Source organism: Accipiter gentilis, chromosome 6 (genome assembly GCF_929443795.1).
Source record: "Accipiter gentilis chromosome 6, bAccGen1.1, whole genome shotgun sequence".
Taxonomy (NCBI): Eukaryota; Metazoa; Chordata; class Aves; order Accipitriformes; family Accipitridae; genus Astur; species Astur gentilis.
The window spans coordinates 40837804-40855660 of NC_064885.1; the positions used below are offsets into that span (position 1 = coordinate 40837804).

Consider the following 17857-nt stretch of genomic DNA (forward strand, 5'->3'; position numbering starts at 1 on the left):
GGAATAAGAGTGAGCCACACCTCACTTCCACAACCGTTTACATTACAGGTTCAATGATTAATTACAGGTTTAGTTGCATAGCATTTTGTAAACTTGCCATGTATTTTAATCCGTTTACATGAAAATGAAAGGCAACTAAGGACTAATCTAAGGCAATTCTCAAAGTATTGCAACCCCGTTGAGTTTCACGTTCCTAACGTGAACGTGAAGGATGTGTTAAGACCGTTTAGATCTTTGTTATACATGTAAGACAGAAAGCCTCTCTTTCCACAGCCGCAAGAATCCCATGGGACTTATAATTGCCCTGGATGACAACAGCGCTGCTTCTGGGCACTTGTTCTGGGACGATGGAGAATCCACAGGTGAGCACTTACCAATAGTGCAATAAGTATGATTAACAAAGCATTATTACGTACAAGTTTCAATCTTCCTGCTGATTTCATGGAGCAAGAACAAGACTTATAAGAATAAGATTTATAGGTTTTTGTGTTCAGGTTTCACTATAGCCTTAAATATGTAAAGGTTTGGTGCATTAGCATGCTGACTGTTAAACCATGCTGTCAAGATTGATATATATTCTGGTATATATCCAAATTAGTTTCAACGGGTGCAAGAACACACATAATTAGTGTTCGACACTAAGAATTGATAGAAGATGAAAAACTAGCACTGTTATTAAGTCTCTGGAATTACTTAAATTGCTTGTGAAAACAGTAGAAATTTTGTTAACTCAAAAGTGCGGTATTGGAGCCAACGTTTTTTCTGCCATCTGGTTTCCACGGGATACTAGTGCATAAGCACGCGAGGAAGCATGCACGGGCTAAATTTGTCACGTTGCCAACCTCGCCTTTAGTAAAGCTGCCGGAGAACTTGTTTCCCCCGGGACAGTCACTATGATTATGCCAAGGCCTGTCAACCTCATCGCTTGTGATCAGCTGGCGTCAGTACTACTTCCCTCACGAGCTTTTCTCTGTCAAACGATTTACAACACACATACCTTTTTGCTTAGTGTAAGATTAAGGTCACAACTTAATTCAACTGAAGCTGAAATTTAAAAACAAACAAACAAACAAGCAACCACAACACAAACTTTTATTATAAGGTTAAATTCATTTTGGCTTTCAGTAAAGTTAATGCTTTTGGAATATGTGCATGTCTAAGGCAAGCAGAGTTCATTCTGGAGCAATGGAAAGAGCGTTTCCATGTTGAAAAATGAAGTATCTTGAACTGTGGGATTTTCTGTGGGATTTCTGGGGATTTAGTTTAGGCATCCTATTTCCATTAAACTAAAAGGGTTTGGGGTACTTAAATCCTTTAGGCTGCTTTTGCAGCCTTTGTCCTTTATTGTGTACTTTTTAGAAAAGTCAGCAAGCAGTTCAAAGGGTTATCCTGAAATGATTTTTTGAAGAACTCTTTCAAAATACTCAGGCTTGTACTAAAATGATTTAAGGACTTGTATTTTGCAGATGTTATTGTTTTATGTGCAACAAACTGTAACAGTCAGAGCTAAGGTTTATGGCATATGCCAGTTAATACTGTTGCATTTCAGGCAGACCCGATCTTCTCTAATTCACGTCCTACTGTATCTATAGGCTGCTGTCAGTGGCAAAAGTGTCAGAGGTTTCTTTAGCTACACTGGAATAAAATGTAGGTTAGAAAATAGGAAAATCTGCAACAGTTAAGAATGTACAGATAAGAATGAGGTTGGAGTAGTATTACCACTGAGGTAAAAATAAATAACGCTACAACATTATGTGCTTGTTTAATTTATAATCCTGAAAATTAGGTAAAGATCCTGCAGACAGTGATTCATGGCGGTATTTTATAAACAATCTGTCTAACTATGCACACATGTTTTCAGGAGACATCTTCATGTGAATTAACCTCACCAATGAATTGGTGCATTCTTACCTCTGCCTTCTGATACAACTAATCACCTTCTTCTAGATACTTAAGCCGTCCAGTTTCTCTGGCTTATCCTCCAGTTGCTAAAAGCTACCTTTATCATTAGTCACAATCTATTTGTTTCATTTGTGCGGGGCCCGTGGCTCTGACAACTTCCATGGAACCAAGCACCTACCTCTTGAGATTCACAATTGCACCCCCCTTTCCTAATTTCATAGCTACCTTGTCCTCTACATTATGCATTCAACCTGTAGAGCTCCCTTGTGTTATTTTAACTAAACCAATCATATCTCCCAGAAAAGTTTTCAAGCCTCTACTTTTTTTAAATTTTTTGGAAGTTTGGGATGCTTTTAAGATATAGAGCTGTGATTCAGCTGATTATTGCTGCCATAAATATTGAAGGCCTTGGGTGGTTGCTGATATGACAGCTGTATGTACTCCATTGTCAAGGCCTAAAATAACAAAGATATTATTGTTCCCGCTTCTGTTGAGAAACAAAACAATAAAACATCTTATTTTATTTTCTGGCCAAAACTTACAGGTTGCAGTCTTTTCAGGAAACCCGTTTACAATTTGCTTGCAATGACAGTATTTTTCTTTTCATACATGGAAAAAAAAAAAGCCAGATTGACACTCAACTTTTGTATTTCTTTTTCCCAGTCATGTTTTATTTCCTGTCTTAGAGATCTGTGGCAGAAAGTATTGTCATTTTTGCATTTAAAGCACTTATTTACAGTATTTTAAAGGATTAACTTTGAGCCATACATCTACATTTAAGAGAAGCTAAGAAGGAATAACAGTAAAATAAAACACTAGTACATTTTAGAAAAGCTGATTTCAATGAATTTTTGGAAAATTTGGAAAATTAGATATCCTGGGAGACTGGCCTAAGGAAAAAATAAAAAGAGAAATTTCAGTTCCTCAAATAAACATTGGTAAATATTTGAGTTGCTCACTGTAGTCTTTGAATGCAGTAATGCTAATTGTTAGCAACTTATTAGTCACTAGCAGTGTACAGTCCTGGTTTCAATGCTGTTCCTTTCTGCACTGCAACTGTAACTTCTTTCTTTACCTTTTAGGTACAGTTGAGAGTAAAGCCTACATTTACTATGAGTTTACAGTTTCCAATGTAAGTATTTTGTTTTAAATGATCTTATTTTCATCTTTTATTTTTATCAATAGTATCTTCAAAGGGCATTCTTTTCTCTCTCCTTATTCTCCTATAATATTTACTGAGAAGCAAAATATTTGACAAAGTCAAAGCAGAGTCATGTCCAAAATACTGTAATTTACTGGGGTGAAAATCTACTATTTGTCTTTTCTTCTCCTAGTTAATGTAAATATCTAAAGAACTCCTATTTCCTTTCATAAATAAACACAGCAGCAATATTTATTGAATGTGAGAACTATAAAGCATCAGTGGCAGTTAAAACAGAGTCAAAAAGGAGGTGAATATAGAGTTTGTGATTCTCAAAATAATAGAAATTTGAAAAAAATCTTTGTATACTGTAAAAATATATATCTGAATATCTCCAAAGAGTGAGGAAGACCTACGCCTTTGTCCAAACCCAGAGAATCTACTTCATGACTAAGTTTGAATGTTTTTTTTAACTGAAACTGCCTTGGCAGGCTTAATTTATGTCAGGGTGAAGTCTGGATAGTATTTCTGTTCAATATTGACTGGAGCTATCATATGACAAGTATTCCAAGTAATTAACATTTTTTTTGTATCATACTAATGATATTTGCTAAATGTGTTCTTTTCCTTGCCATGGTGAAACAACAGGGCAGCAACTGAGAGAGAATGCATAGGAAGACAGGAGTGGAAGCAAAGGAATAGAAAGTGGAAGCACATGCATTAGTTTGGGTTTTTTAATCCTATGTAATCAGATAATTATTTGTGATAAGAAAACTTAGTTACTATTGCAGTTTGCAACTCTTGTAGCCAAATCATCAGTTGACCACAGTGATGTTGAATTAAAAATAAACATAAACTTTCATGTGGTGGGTAATAAGGAAGTTATACACTGGCATTTGTGACAGCCATGGTACAGTTCCACTGTTTGGACTCTTAATCTAATAATAAATAATGCAATTCAATAGGAACTGGTATTTTTATATGAGGAAAAGTGAATATGAACCTTCACTTGTTAGAACCCGGCAAGATCACAGTCGAGTAGAGGTTATCTGCCCTGTCACAGACATGTGTCAGCCTTTTCTTATTTCCGAAACGAGTAAAAGAGACGCTGAAACACAACTATGGAGCATATTATGTACATGGTAGAAAAGCATTATTGTGATAACAATAAGCAGGGCAATAATTGGTATGTTAGGGAAAAGGTATTGGCTTACTTTATGCTACAGTATGAAGATGTAATTAGAAAAAAAAAGTTAAATCACAAGGATTTTTGGCAGAATTTCTTTTTTTTATTATGAGAATGTGATCACTATTATATTTCAGAATGTGCTACAAATGACTGCTATAAACAGCAATTATACTGATCCAAACAACTTGAAATTTGAAGATATCAAGATATTGGGAGCGCTCCAGGAAATAACGGCAGTTACTGTATCTCAGAACAATGTTGTGGAAAGTTCTCTATTTAATATCACCTATTATCCTTCAGAAAAGGTAAAACGATAACAGAAAAATGGGAAGTAAACATCTTTGAAATTGCATCACCTTTATTTTATATATTGCAAAGGACAGTACTCAGTACTAATGTTTCAACAGAATATCACGTGTATTTTACTACAGAACAAAAGTACAATTGCATTCAACTCAGCTGCACAGAAAGTGCATCTAAGTTTTGCTCTCAAACCCTCAGTACCAGAGGAAGTTTAGTTGTACAGTTATTCATGTAGCAACATTTAGTTTTTAAGAGGAGGAATAGCTTTGGGATTTTGTTTGATATTGGAGGAGGGTAACAAATACTTGTGTTTTAGATGAATATTTATGCATTGATTTTTAAAACAAAATCACGCACACTGTTTAAACCTCCTTTATCACTTAATACCGAGTTTTGCACAGGATGAATACAGGAAAGCAGCAACATAGTGCGTTTATGTGCAAAGCGAGTGAACGTGCTACTGCTAGCGGGAAGCTTTCATGAAAGGGCTTTCCCACACTAAGGGTAGTGCTGACATTGCTTTGAGCTTGCATTGTACACCCTCTTTCCTTATTACAAGCACCTGAGTTACCTGTTATGGTATCTTAGTTACTGAATGAAAATGAAAATATTTTAACTTTTTCTTATCTCTTCATTCATATTTCAAAATGTGAATGAGCTGTGCTATTATCTTTATTCCTCTTTGCTTCCAAGGAAGCTGTAGGATTGACTCAATTTTTTTAGATTCATAATTTTTCAGATTTTATCTGCAAGAAGTTCAGTTGTGTGTGTTTGTAAAAGTGAGACTATATCAAATGTTACAGGACAGGGGGTTTTGTCAGTTGTCATGTAGCAAAGTGTATTGATCCCGAGGACTGGCATCTTTGCTGATGGAAGGAAAGATGAATGTGATGTGGGATTTAATAACTGTTTATTGTTTAATATTTATAGGTTGCTCATATAACGGGACTTCAGCTTGAACTGGGAAAATCTTACACGGTAAAATGGACTCAACAGCTAAGTGCCAATGAAAGGTTTAATTGTTATCCCAGTCCTGATCCAACAAAAGAAAAATGCGAACAACTCGGCTGTGTCTGGGAAGTAAGCAAAAATTATTTCTCTAAACTAATGACATAGACATGTTTCCAGAATCATAGCTTTCTCTTCATAGTGGTTACAGTGCAAAAAGTAGTCTGGCACATTTGTCAGATTTAAATAAAATGGGGGCACAGACATCAGCTGGCCTGTACTAACAGATTTTATTTACCTCATTAAAACTAAGGTAGTTGGCAACCGTGTAAGCTCTTCCAAAGTATATCAGAAATTGAGGGAAAAGGTGGTATTTTTATGAAAGATGGAAAGAAATAATATTAGAGTTATGAAAAAATAGAATAGGCTTGAGACCCGCATCTTCACCTACCTCTTCTGCTTCTCTGGCACAGTGGCCTGCAAGGCTTATCCCCTTTCTCTCACCTTCATAGTCACTGAAGCACATTTTGAGTCAAACTCATTCCTCTGGATCTCAGTTTGAGAGGAAATCCCTGAATCCCCTGGAAATTTTGGTTCATATGTGAACTTAATTGTTTATATCCCTGTCGAGGAGGTATTTCCAAATCATAATCTCCAACATGCGGAGCTTTGCCACATAGTTTTATTTATTAATATCCCATGGCTATAGACATATGGGAGCAGCGTGCTCTGGCAGGGTTGAACTTTAGAGGGTCCCTCCAACTCAATTACTCCGTGCTCCTCTAAATCTAAATTTTGCAGCTTGGACATATCTCCTAGGCATGAAGCCCCACATTCTCTGCTAGCTGTTCTTGGACCAGCAACAGCTGAACTGGCTGATGGACAGTCCTGGTCTTGTTGCACTCTTAGGAATAGTTTTTGTAATTTTGGACATTTGGAAATGACTTTTCATGTGAAATCGAACTCTGGTCCTGTTACGGACTGGGTACATTTTGAACACTTGCTCAAGTTGAAGGGCGCTGTGAATGTGGTGACCACAGATGAATAAATATTCATTTGCAATTAAGATGTGCAGCGCAGGCATGGTTTCATTTGAACAACTAGGCAGGATTGATGGTAAGTATCCGGAGGTGAAAGGCTAATGCATTAACCTACATCAGCTCATCTAACCTCAGACTACCTAGTCTGAGTGTTTATGTTCAACTGTAGCAGGCAACTGCAAGTAATTTTGATCTTGCTGTCAGGAGATCTTGGATAAATAGGATGTAATTCTCAGTGGATGTTTTAAGGATAATTTGTGTGTAAAGCCAATGGAAAGCTCTCATCTGATGTTGCCTGAATATCTAATGGGTTGGGCACATCCCCTTGAAGGCAGCCAGAGACCAGAGAGCAATGGGATTAAAAGGGAGGAAGCTTTAGGAATTTCAACAGGCCAAGACTAAGCCATATTATGGGATTGAACTGAAGATCACAGATACGGGGAAATTAAATCCACCTTCATTGTACAAGGATTCAGTTTCCAAACAGCCTTGTCTGGATTGTTTGATTATATCTGATTTAGTGTAGAGATCAATGGGTTCTGTATTACATCTTTATTGTTCACTAGTTGCATTAGCTTTTTCCCCATATTCTACATTTGACAGATATCTGAAAAAAAATGGGAGCTTTGCTTTCCATGCTAATAACAAAAAATACAGCAGGCCAGTGTAGCTCACTAACCTGTAAGTTACTTCTGTTTGCAGCAGGTAACATCACACTCGGACATTCCACCTTGCTATTACAGCTCCGAAAATGCTTACTCTGTAGACAAAGTAGAATATACCTCGTCAGGTTTCACAGCCAACCTCACCTTAAACAATGCCAGGACCAGAGCTAACGAGAATGTCACTACGCCGATTAGTACACTACGCTTGGAGGTGAAATATCACCTCAACCACATGCTGCAATTTAAGGTAATGTCATTCCAGAATTTCTATAAGTATGTAATGTCCTATTGTTAAAAATAGTCTTATTTATGGAAATTATAAGGGCTTTTTATGGTTGATTTTATATGACACAGACAGTAGCACCCTTGCCTAAATAGGTTTCTCCTTCTGAGCAATAAGCTGTTATTGCTCTTAGCTTACATCTTTGTTTGTCCTAGAACTTTGTATTAAGTTTTGCAATGAAATTATTTGAATCAAAGTTATAATGTCAATGTATATGTGTAATGTCAACCAGAAACTATGGAACTGAAGACAGTTTACTAATATACAGGTAAATTTATCTGTAAACATTACTGTGATTGTACAATTTATTTTTACATTAATCATTTTACTTCTAAAATCTTTAATACAACAAACAAATAAATTGTTTAGACTATAACTTATTACTGTGCGTTTAATAATACTGAAATAAGTATGATGCCTTAAAATGGCCAGGCATCAAAAACTAACTTCTGTCAGCTTCAGAATACAGAAAACTTTAAAAAGAATCCCTAAGTGGACTAAAAGATGAATCAGAAAGATATTTACCATACATATATATATATACACACCCCCCTATATTTTAAATATACGTATATACTTTAAATTCATATAAATAATTAGACAAGCCATTCCTGATCCAAAATAAATCCTCAAGGTTTGGTGAGGTTTTTTCCCCAAACCAAATGCTGTGAACGAATTGGTTAAGGAATATGTATTGAAAGAAAATACTCATCTCAGCAAGTGTTTTCAACAACTTTCTATGATCAGATTCAGATTTCTATCACTACAGGTAAGATTTCAAACAACTCATTCACTGAAATTAATTTATTTTACTTCATAGATTTATGATTACCAAAATGCACGATATGAGGTTCCAGTACCACTAAATCTCCCGAGCTCCCCAACAAGCTCAGACAAGGAACGACTCTATGAAGTATCAGTTCAGAAAAAACCATTTGGTATACAAGTTCGGCGCAAAAGCACAAGAACACTCATGTAAGCCATAGTCATTTTATTTCACTTGGTTTTGTTAGATCTTTTCAAGCCAAATAATTTTCTTGTGTACTACTTTTTAAATACCTTAAGACTGGCTTTTGCATCCTTCTCCTGAGCCAAATGCCAGATGCTGCTTCACCACTGCATTGTATGAGAGCACTGACCAGGTGGAGGATGGAGAAGATGCCCTGAGCAATATCCTATCTTTCCTCATAATTATGTAAGGTTTCTCCCCTGACACTTCCTGGTCTGACACTTGCTAAAAGTCCTCTACAACATGTTGAAGTGCGGAACACAGACAACTCCAAAGGCCATTTCTTGTGTATTTCCCAAGTCCCTGGGAGGCACAACAATTTTCTGCACTTCCTAAAATTTTCCCTAGGTGACCACAGCACTGATCATTAAGGACTGATCATTTGGTTCCGTTTTGGGGAATGGTTAGGAAAAAAAAAAAAGAAGAAAGTAGTGTCTCAACTATCTTGCAGATGGGTTTTGGTAACATGACAGCTAAGAAGTCTAATGGGAGCTTCATTTCCTTCCTTGATAAAGCTTAAGTCACAGCTAGAAAACAGAGAGCAATGATGTTAGAAGTTGCATGTGTTACGTTTTTTATTAAAAAAAAAATCTTATTTTATTGTTTAAAGCACTCAAAACTTAATTGCAAGCTGAGTTACTTTTTGCCAGCCAGAGTAATCATTCAAACTGCAGTTCAGTCTCCCAGTATGATGTAATTCTTTGGCAGAGCACCATCAAGTTGCAGTTTGGTTTCCGACTCTAAAGATGCTGATTTACAACAAATGACACCTATGAACACAGTTTCAGTGTAATCTACACAAAAAGTCCAGTGAACTATAAAAAGCACCTTATTTACTGTATTCCATGAGGCACCAAGGATCAGTCTGGGAGGAAAATATGATCACACTCTCCTGAAACACATTTTCTCACTAAATTGCCAAAATATGATGCAACTTGCCATGCATGATGCCTGTGCATAATATATATCTGAGAGACACAGAGGACTTTGTGTCTCTAAACTGTGTATCAAATTCTTAGACATCCCCATTTCATGTGCTTTAAGGTTTTTCGATAACCATAACAGTTTTATTCCACCTTTACTGAAGAGTGAGATTTTCAGAGAAAAAGAGTAGCCTAAAAAAAGTGTCTGCCAGCTAAAGACAGAACTGAAGACACTATATTCTTGGTTTTATTTTCCTCTTTCCATTTTAGCTGGGATTCGCAGCTGCCCACCTTCACGTTCAGTGACATGTTCATTCAGATTTCTACCCGCTTAGCCTCCCAGTATATATATGGATTTGGAGAAACTGAGCACACCATGTTTCGACGTAACATGAGCTGGCATACCTGGGGAATGTTCACAAGGGACCAGCCTCCTACTGTAAGTAGAAGTAAACGTGGATTTTGGACCAATGAGCCTAATGTGCGGAGGTGTTCAGCAGGACTTTAATGCCCAGTGGATGTCTGCTGGTACTGGACACACCTATTGGCTTTGATCGTATTTCTCGTGGCTTATAATTTGGATGGTGTCTCAATGGCAATGGTCTTCTCTAAACCTGTTCTTTGTGACCAGTAAGACCAATGTGTGGAGCTCAGGCCCTGAGTCAGATGATGGAAGACAACAAATGGCTTAGAAATAGCAGCACATTCCTCCTTTTTTTATTCTTCTCAGCTAATTATTCTGAAAGTTAGACATGAGTCAGGACGACTCCTACTACTTTGGGATTAGTTTAGTACTTAGAGAGGTAAATCAGAAATCTTATGTCTGTGTGTATACTTGTGTTATTTCTTACAAGATAGCACAATGTTTGCAATTTGCAGGGAATGATCAGTGAAATAGTGTTGGTTAGTTGTAACTCTAATTTCCAGTTCAGGTTTGAATATATTTTTGAATAAATGAAAGGTAACAGAATGTCACCAGCATCTCCTGATCATATAGACACCTGCTACTGTTTGAAAAGAAGGGAGAGTTTTGTCCTGGGAAAGCACTTTCTCATTAGCAAATTTTAAAGGCAGTAATACCTCTGCTTTCCTTCCTGCCTGGCCAGTCTGAACAAGACTGACTCAAATTGTGAAGTTGAAAATGATCTTCTGTGGGTATGTTTTGCAGGTATGTAGGGTTTAAGTATGTAATTTTGGAGTTTATTTGTTGCATGTTTGGCAGTTGTGTGTCTGGTCTTATTAAATTTATTAATAAATGTAAATAAGTGAATGCTTATGATGTTTTTCCAGTAAAATGTATTTTATTTTGTTTGCAGTACAAGTTGAATTCCTATGGTTATCAGCCATTTTACATGGCTCTTGAAGAAGATGGCAATGCCCATGGAGTTCTCTTGCTTAACAGCAATGCAATGGGTAAGAAAACCTTCACTTTATTTTCTCAATGTGTTTTATTTTCATGGTCAGTGTTTTGCAATAGTGGTGAATCCAGGCATACTTTTCTCATTTCACTTCCTCTATTTCCAGATGTGACGTTCCAGCCAACCCCTGCCCTGACGTACCGCACCACTGGAGGAATTCTTGACTTCTACATGGTTTTGGGTCCAACGCCAGAACTTGTTGTTCAGGAATACACTGCAGTAGGATTCTTACTCTATTACAAACTAATGCTGATTTTTGGTTGGTTGGTTGGTTGGTTTTGTTTTCACCTACTCATCACAAATATTCTTACTTTTAGCTGATTGGACGACCAGTCATGCCACCCTACTGGTCTTTGGGATTCCAGTTGTGCCGCTACGGATATAGGAACGACTTGGAAATCGCCCAGCTGGTGGAAGGCATGAAGGCAGCTGGGATTCCCTATGTACGCTGGCAGCAGTAACATTTGAGCTCATGCCTGAACTTTTGGCTTCATAGTATTAACTAAGATTAGTTAAACACAAACTCAAAAACCAACCAAAAAACCCACCACCGTGGTAGAGTAGAGCAGACTATGTTTTATGCCAGAGCTGAATATCTCTGCACATTCTGGGCCATGTTAAATGTAGGCCTTCGCCTGCTTTATTTTCTCTACGATACATACCAAAGAAACACCCAGGTGCCTTAGTCAGTCATGGGCTCTTGCCGTGCTGGCTATGAATGAAGAAAAACAAGCAGGAAAGAAAATGAAGCAGCATCATTTCAATGGTATATTGCTCTGTGTCAAGTCAGCCATGATTTGACACAGGTTGTTGTTGGGAAAGTTGGAACAGCACAAAGATCTAACAAAATTATACTGTAAATTGAGTGTGACTCTTCATTTTAAATGTAATTAACACCACTATTTTGTTACAGAACAACCGTTTCCAGTGTTTCCTTATAGATATGGTAACATGTGAAATTTCTGTGTACATACACCTATGTACAATTCCAGGACTTTTTTCTCTATCATGTATTGATTTCTACCCTCAGACTAGATGCAGTAGTGAAAGGTTTATTTTGTATTGGACTTGCTGATAGGTTGTATAATATTCATTTAATAGCTTTAGCTTAAAGTTACAGCTGCTTCCAATATTACAGTTCAAACATTTGGTAGCTTACTTATTTTGGCAGATTCTCAATAAATATGTATTTGGCCAAAAAAAAAAAAAAAAAAAAAATTATTTTACATTAATTGTTCTTGTGAACTGCAGGATGTCCAATATGCAGATATTGACCATATGGAAAGGCAACTGGACTTCACCATTGGCACACACTTCACTGGATTACCAGCTCTGATTAACAGAATAAAAGAAGAGGGAATGAGATTTATCATTATCCTGGTCAGTTTTGAATACTGCTTTTAAATTTCAATATACCATTGCAGAATGCAGAATATATTCAACAGCATTTCTAAACTTGGTTTTTGAGCATAAGTGTTAACAGTGTTTTTTATTGTAGGATCCAGCCATCTCTGCAAATGAAACCAATTATCCTACCTATTCAAGAGGTGTGCAGGACGATGTCTTCATAAAATGGCCCAATACCAATGACATCATATATTCCAAGGTACTCTTCCTAAAAAGTTGATGACAGTAGAGGCATGCTGTATCCAAGTGAGCATCATGTCAGCCTAGACTTCAGTGCTGTCCATAGGGGGAAAGTCTGCTAATGGTATATTCATGCCCGGCTGTAAATGACACATTGAATAAATACTACAAAGTGAATTGCCTTCAGTTTGTGTTGTCATTCACACAGGTATCAGGGAAGAATGGTTATGTCTGTCTGTTGCTGATGCTCACTTTATATTCAGTGTGGTTTAATTATTTTTAAATGTCCTTTGTCCTATTAGGTCTGGCCATTTCTTCCCAATGTACAAGTCAATGAGTCACTGCCTGAGCAAACCCAAATACAGGTAAATGTTGGTATGGCTTGGTTATGGACTCAAATGTAGACAGAGTAGCACATTAATTAAGGAAAATAGCAGCAAAATAGCTGATAAATCCAGTGGGAGGAATAAGGTGCAGAAACTGGCTAGCCTTCCTAACAGAGCCAAAGTTGTTAGTGAACAACTAATTTTTTTTTACCTTTTTTTAAAATTAATTTTGTTTTAAACAAATTCCAACATTTTAAGAGAGATGCTTTCAATCCTGTATCTGTTTTGTTTTCCTACTATTTGTACAGATCTATGGAGCACATGCTGCTTTCCCAGACTTCTTCCGCAATTCCACAGTGGGGTGGTGGAAGAGAGAAATCCTGGAGTTCTACAACAATCCCACCAATGCCTCGAGAAGCATCAAGTTTGATGGCCTGTGGATTGTAAGTGTAGAAAGGCATTCGATTCCTGGGGTTTTTTTTTCCTCTGCCAGACATGAGCAGAGAGGGCCACATTTCACAGTATATGTACTGCTGTTGAAGCTCAGAGGGTATCTGGCATTACATTGCCATTAAGTAAAATAAAAAACATAGGCGGGAGGGAAAGCAAGCAGAGCACCGGGCAGAACCTGAGCTCCCAGCTAAAGGCACAACTTTGGCTCTAGGTTCTACGCTTGCACTGCCTCGGTATATCGTGACTTTCTTCCTCCACTGCGATACTATTTGCAAAGGAGAAACAGAGCCCAGACTCACCGTTCTTCCCTCGAAATGCTTTGTAGCTCCCCATCCCTGCAGCGTGCCACATGTGAATGTGTCAAGACAACGTGGAACAGCAGACGGAGACTACAGCTGCAAGGGCTCCTGAGGACTGCTACAAGGCTGCTTGTTTGTACTTTAGAATTTAGTGTGGTTTGTAGGTTTGCGGCAAATATAATCAGGTTTTGCTCTATGTTTTTAGGACATGAATGAACCAGCAGCTTTTCTGAATGGTGCCATTGGCGGTTGCAGAAATGACCTCCTAAATATGCCACCGTATATACCTTGTAAGTCTGACCACTCCTTAAAACAGTTTTAGATCATTCTGGTTGCCACATAATTTCTTATATGGTATATGTGGCATAAATGCCTAAAGTTAGGTATATAAAACCACAACTCCTAACTGAAAGTGGCCCTTTTTTCCTGAGATTATGGACACACTTCAACCCCATCTATTTCCGTGGGAGCAGTAAATGCATGGCATTTTTTAAAAATAGAGTTATTTCCAACTACTTGCTTGCATATGGATTTTGATACCTATTTTATATCTAGGTGCTTCGCGTTAGGCATGGTAGAGAAAGTAGGTCTCTTTCTTGCAGTTTTCTTAGATGAATACTGCAATTAATTAAAAAATTAGAAAATATCCTTCTGTCTCCTCTCATTACCATTTGTCTATACAGTCAAATACTTGAAATACTTAGCTTTCTTAGCTTGGCTTTACTTAAGTACTGCTGTAAAGTGGTACTAATTAGTAATTATTTATTAACGGTTTATTAGCATACTCCTGTTGCTTACTGTTGACTTCAGTTATTATGAAGAGTTTCTCAGGAATTCTCAGGAAGTTAATATTCAGACACAGACCATACCCCCCCCCCCCCCACCCTTTTTTCTGTTTATGTGGATGATACGACAGTGTTTACAAAGATTTGCAATATCTGTTGAATATGGATATACACTGTTTACTCTGAGCCTCTTTAGTAAGAGCATCTGTAACTAAGCTATTAAAACACTTACAGACCCAGATACCTACATGTGAATATTAGAAATATTCCATTTTGGAAATGCAATTTATATAATTATGAATAAATAAATGACAGTGTACATGCCTAAAAGAGACTGAACACTTAAGAGATTATGAAAATTAAGAAAAGAAATCAAATCATTATTGAATGTTCATTATTTGAAAAGAAATATTTTTGTTCCCTTTCCATCAGATTTGGGATACCGGTCAGATGGATTAACTGTCAAAACTCCGTGCATGGAAGGTCAGCAATATCTTCCAGACGGTACCCCAGTTAGACACTATGATGTCCACAGTCTTTATGGATGGTCACAAACAAAACCTACCCTGGAGTAAGTGAAGTTTGAACACTTTCTTGTTGTCTCCAAAATATGTTACAAAGGAATGTTCTGTGTCTACATTCTTACAGCCAAAACCTTCATCAGTTTATTTAACATTCCTGAGAAATCTTTCTTCCCATTCTAATACCTTCGATTTTCAATTCAGCTAGAAGTGTAGTTTGATGTTCAAAAGTTTGAGCAGCAGCGCTATAGCTCTTGCAGTTGGTATTATTTCAGGCACGTTACTGCTCCGTTAGTTAGCGCAGTGATCTCGCCCGTGCTGCAAGCTGGCTGGAATGAACCTGAGCTGCTGGAAAGGATGTGCAGGAGAAGGTGAGGTGGGACTGCGCAGGTCCGAGCTGAAGCTGTGCTTCCACGGTTTCACTGCAATAAATACCGCCTGCAATTGGAGCCAGCTACGAGAGAAAAAACACACCCGCTCGTGCATGTCCACACCTGCGGCTGCATCACTGACTGTCTCAGGACAAGCAGGCAAAGTCTATATTTTGAGTTTAGCAGCTTTGAAATCACTGACCCTGAGCCGACACAATTTTCAAGGTACGTTTTAAAGACACTTTACCCAAGCCTGGTACTAAAGGAACTTACTGCTCACCTAGCTGGGGAGCAATTCTTGGTATACCAGTTCTGAGGACTTCATCCATATAAATGTTATGTTGTACAAGCTTAACTGCTGACCTGAATTATGAAATAAGACGGCACTAACAGTAATTAATGTGCTGCTCTGTCTACATTTGAGTCCATAACAAAGACAGTGTTCTTTCTGATACAGTTTAATTTGGATGCAATCACTCACCACCGAGCATTTCCTTGTCCCAACACATTCAAACACAACATGTTGCCTTTCCAGCAGAGGTTTCTATTATGAGACAGCCACCAAGGCCATCGCGGGGCGATGCTCTGCATTGTAAGCGGGAGCAGTCAATCCGAAGATACCGCTCGGGTGTTCATTCACAAGGCAGAACGGAGAACGGGTCTGAACGTTTTGATCAGCTGTTGGAGACAGTAATGACTCAATGATAGACTCACATAATTACTGTAATTAAAATATAAAATACTTTTTGTTTCTAGGTTTTGCTAGGATAGCCTGGTTTACTCCAGGGTCGATATTGGTTTTGCCATAGACTATACATCCAGTGAGGGAAAATGAATACCGTTTTTTAACAATGTTAATTTAAGAAGGGCTCGGTTATGTCCTCTATTTAAACCAAATGGAGTAGTAGCGAAAAGGGGAAACGGTGACTTTTAAAATGCAAACTGTGTGCATAAAGCTTTACTTTTAAGAATTTATTTTCTCAGTTCCAAGGCAAACATCGTTATCTGTTCCTTTCCGAATAGCACCCCAGCCTGCTTTAGATAATGTCTGATCTAATGATAATATATCTGTGCTGTTTCATTTCCAATTCAATAAGTAAGCAAGGAACGGTGTTTCTTTATAGGTCTTAATGACCTTAAAGCCCTTGGTAACTTTGATATTACCATAAAGAAAGAAAATATCAAGGCTGCTTGAATTTTTGACTGAGTGGATGTTATATTAGGCAGCGTGCCATCGCAGCGCTGCCAGTCAAGGCAGGAGTGAAATTGCTGACAGGACAGGAAGGAATGTCCGATACCTCTGCTGTCAGCCAAATCACATGTGATTTGGGCATTGTAAGTAGACAACAATTTAACACTGAGAGGAATAGTACCATTGTTTCTGTGTATTAAGTATGAACTGAAACGTAGTGAAATCTTTCCTTCTGCTTCGAGAGGTACCGTAAAACAAATGACTACGATAAATTACACAGCTTATACAGATATTGTCACACTTGAAATTTACAGAAAAATGTGAGTATAGAAAAAAAAATACATCTATGTACATACATATATACATCTCAGCTCCCACTTCATTCTTTGGTACTAACTGAAGGATTACTTGTGCAACTGAAGAGATGTTGTAATAATAAGTTATTCTAGTAGTAAACCATCTAAACAGGAAGATCGTATGCACGCAAAACTCACAAAAGCCAGTAACTTAAATGTGAACAGCAATTTTTTTATATAGCTTTCGGTTCTCCATCGGTTAGACAGCGAGAGCTTCTGGGTATTGGTTTAACGCTATTGTTTCATAATGAGGCTTTTGCATAGACTTGAGAAGTAGAGAATGTGAACAGAGTAACCATTTGGAGGTAAGTTTGGGCTTTGTGACACGAGTAATCGCTTTTCATGGATGCAGCTTTGGCTCCGTCCTGGAGCAGAGAGCTGGCACCTCGAGTCGGCAAAACACTTGGGCTGCGCTCATCCTTGAGCAGTTCTACATGCACCATTCACTTTCTTTACATCTGAAATTTTAGCTGCAATTTCCAAAGCATTGTTGAAGTAGAGTAAACCAAGCAGAGGCTGGAAATGTTTGGTAGTATGTTACAAAGAAAGAAAAGATACTAGAAAACTTACTGTTTGTCTTGGAAGAAATAATTACAGCACATTAGTCTAGTTTAATTACTACGATAATTTAAGTGACTTGTGTATTTTTGCTGTAATTATAGTGTCACTAAAGCTGCAAATCCTGTAGAAAAATAAATAAGTTGTGCCATTGCCTCATTGAAGCAGCTGTTTAGGCAATTATTGTGGAGCTAGCACCGGAGAGCCGTGCGATTTAATCAGTGTAGCTTTCTAACTAGTATTGTGGTTTAGTATTTTGCTGTAAAGATTCACAGTACGTGTGCACGGCTGCAAAGGAATTCTTCTAAGAAAGTGGAGCAGTAATGCGTCCATGCCAGTCACATGGCACAGACCAACAGCATACACTGCAAAGGTGCTCGTATCCTTGGCGGTGCAACTTAGGAAGCATAAATTCCCCTGAAGTCAGCAATTTTTAATTTTTTTTTTTTCCCCTAAAGCTTACTGGGTTGCCATTGCAAGTACTTTGTGGCAATAGCCAAGGCTTTATTGAAGAAAATGATTTTCTTTTTTTTTACTTCTAGAAAGCAATGATGTGCCCTGGAACACATCATGGAGCCCGTATAAAAT

The 17857-nt window shown here is 37.7% G+C and overlaps 1 protein-coding gene across 1 annotated transcript in view; it reads left to right on the forward strand.

Annotated features, from left to right (window-relative positions):
- Positions 1-17857, forward strand: part of SI (sucrase-isomaltase) — a 53157-nt gene that overhangs the window by 25372 nt on the left and 9928 nt on the right. Inside the window, exons 21-36 of the mRNA XM_049802382.1 lie at positions 274-362; positions 2985-3034; positions 4367-4537; positions 5466-5615; positions 7229-7435; positions 8292-8446; positions 9674-9842; positions 10720-10816; positions 10928-11040; positions 11139-11264; positions 12073-12201; positions 12320-12427; positions 12711-12773; positions 13043-13177; positions 13692-13776; positions 14704-14842. Of these exons, the coding sequence (XP_049658339.1) occupies positions 274-362; positions 2985-3034; positions 4367-4537; positions 5466-5615; positions 7229-7435; positions 8292-8446; positions 9674-9842; positions 10720-10816; positions 10928-11040; positions 11139-11264; positions 12073-12201; positions 12320-12427; positions 12711-12773; positions 13043-13177; positions 13692-13776; positions 14704-14842 (1986 nt within the window). The remainder of the gene's footprint in view (positions 1-273; positions 363-2984; positions 3035-4366; positions 4538-5465; positions 5616-7228; positions 7436-8291; positions 8447-9673; positions 9843-10719; positions 10817-10927; positions 11041-11138; positions 11265-12072; positions 12202-12319; positions 12428-12710; positions 12774-13042; positions 13178-13691; positions 13777-14703; positions 14843-17857) is intronic.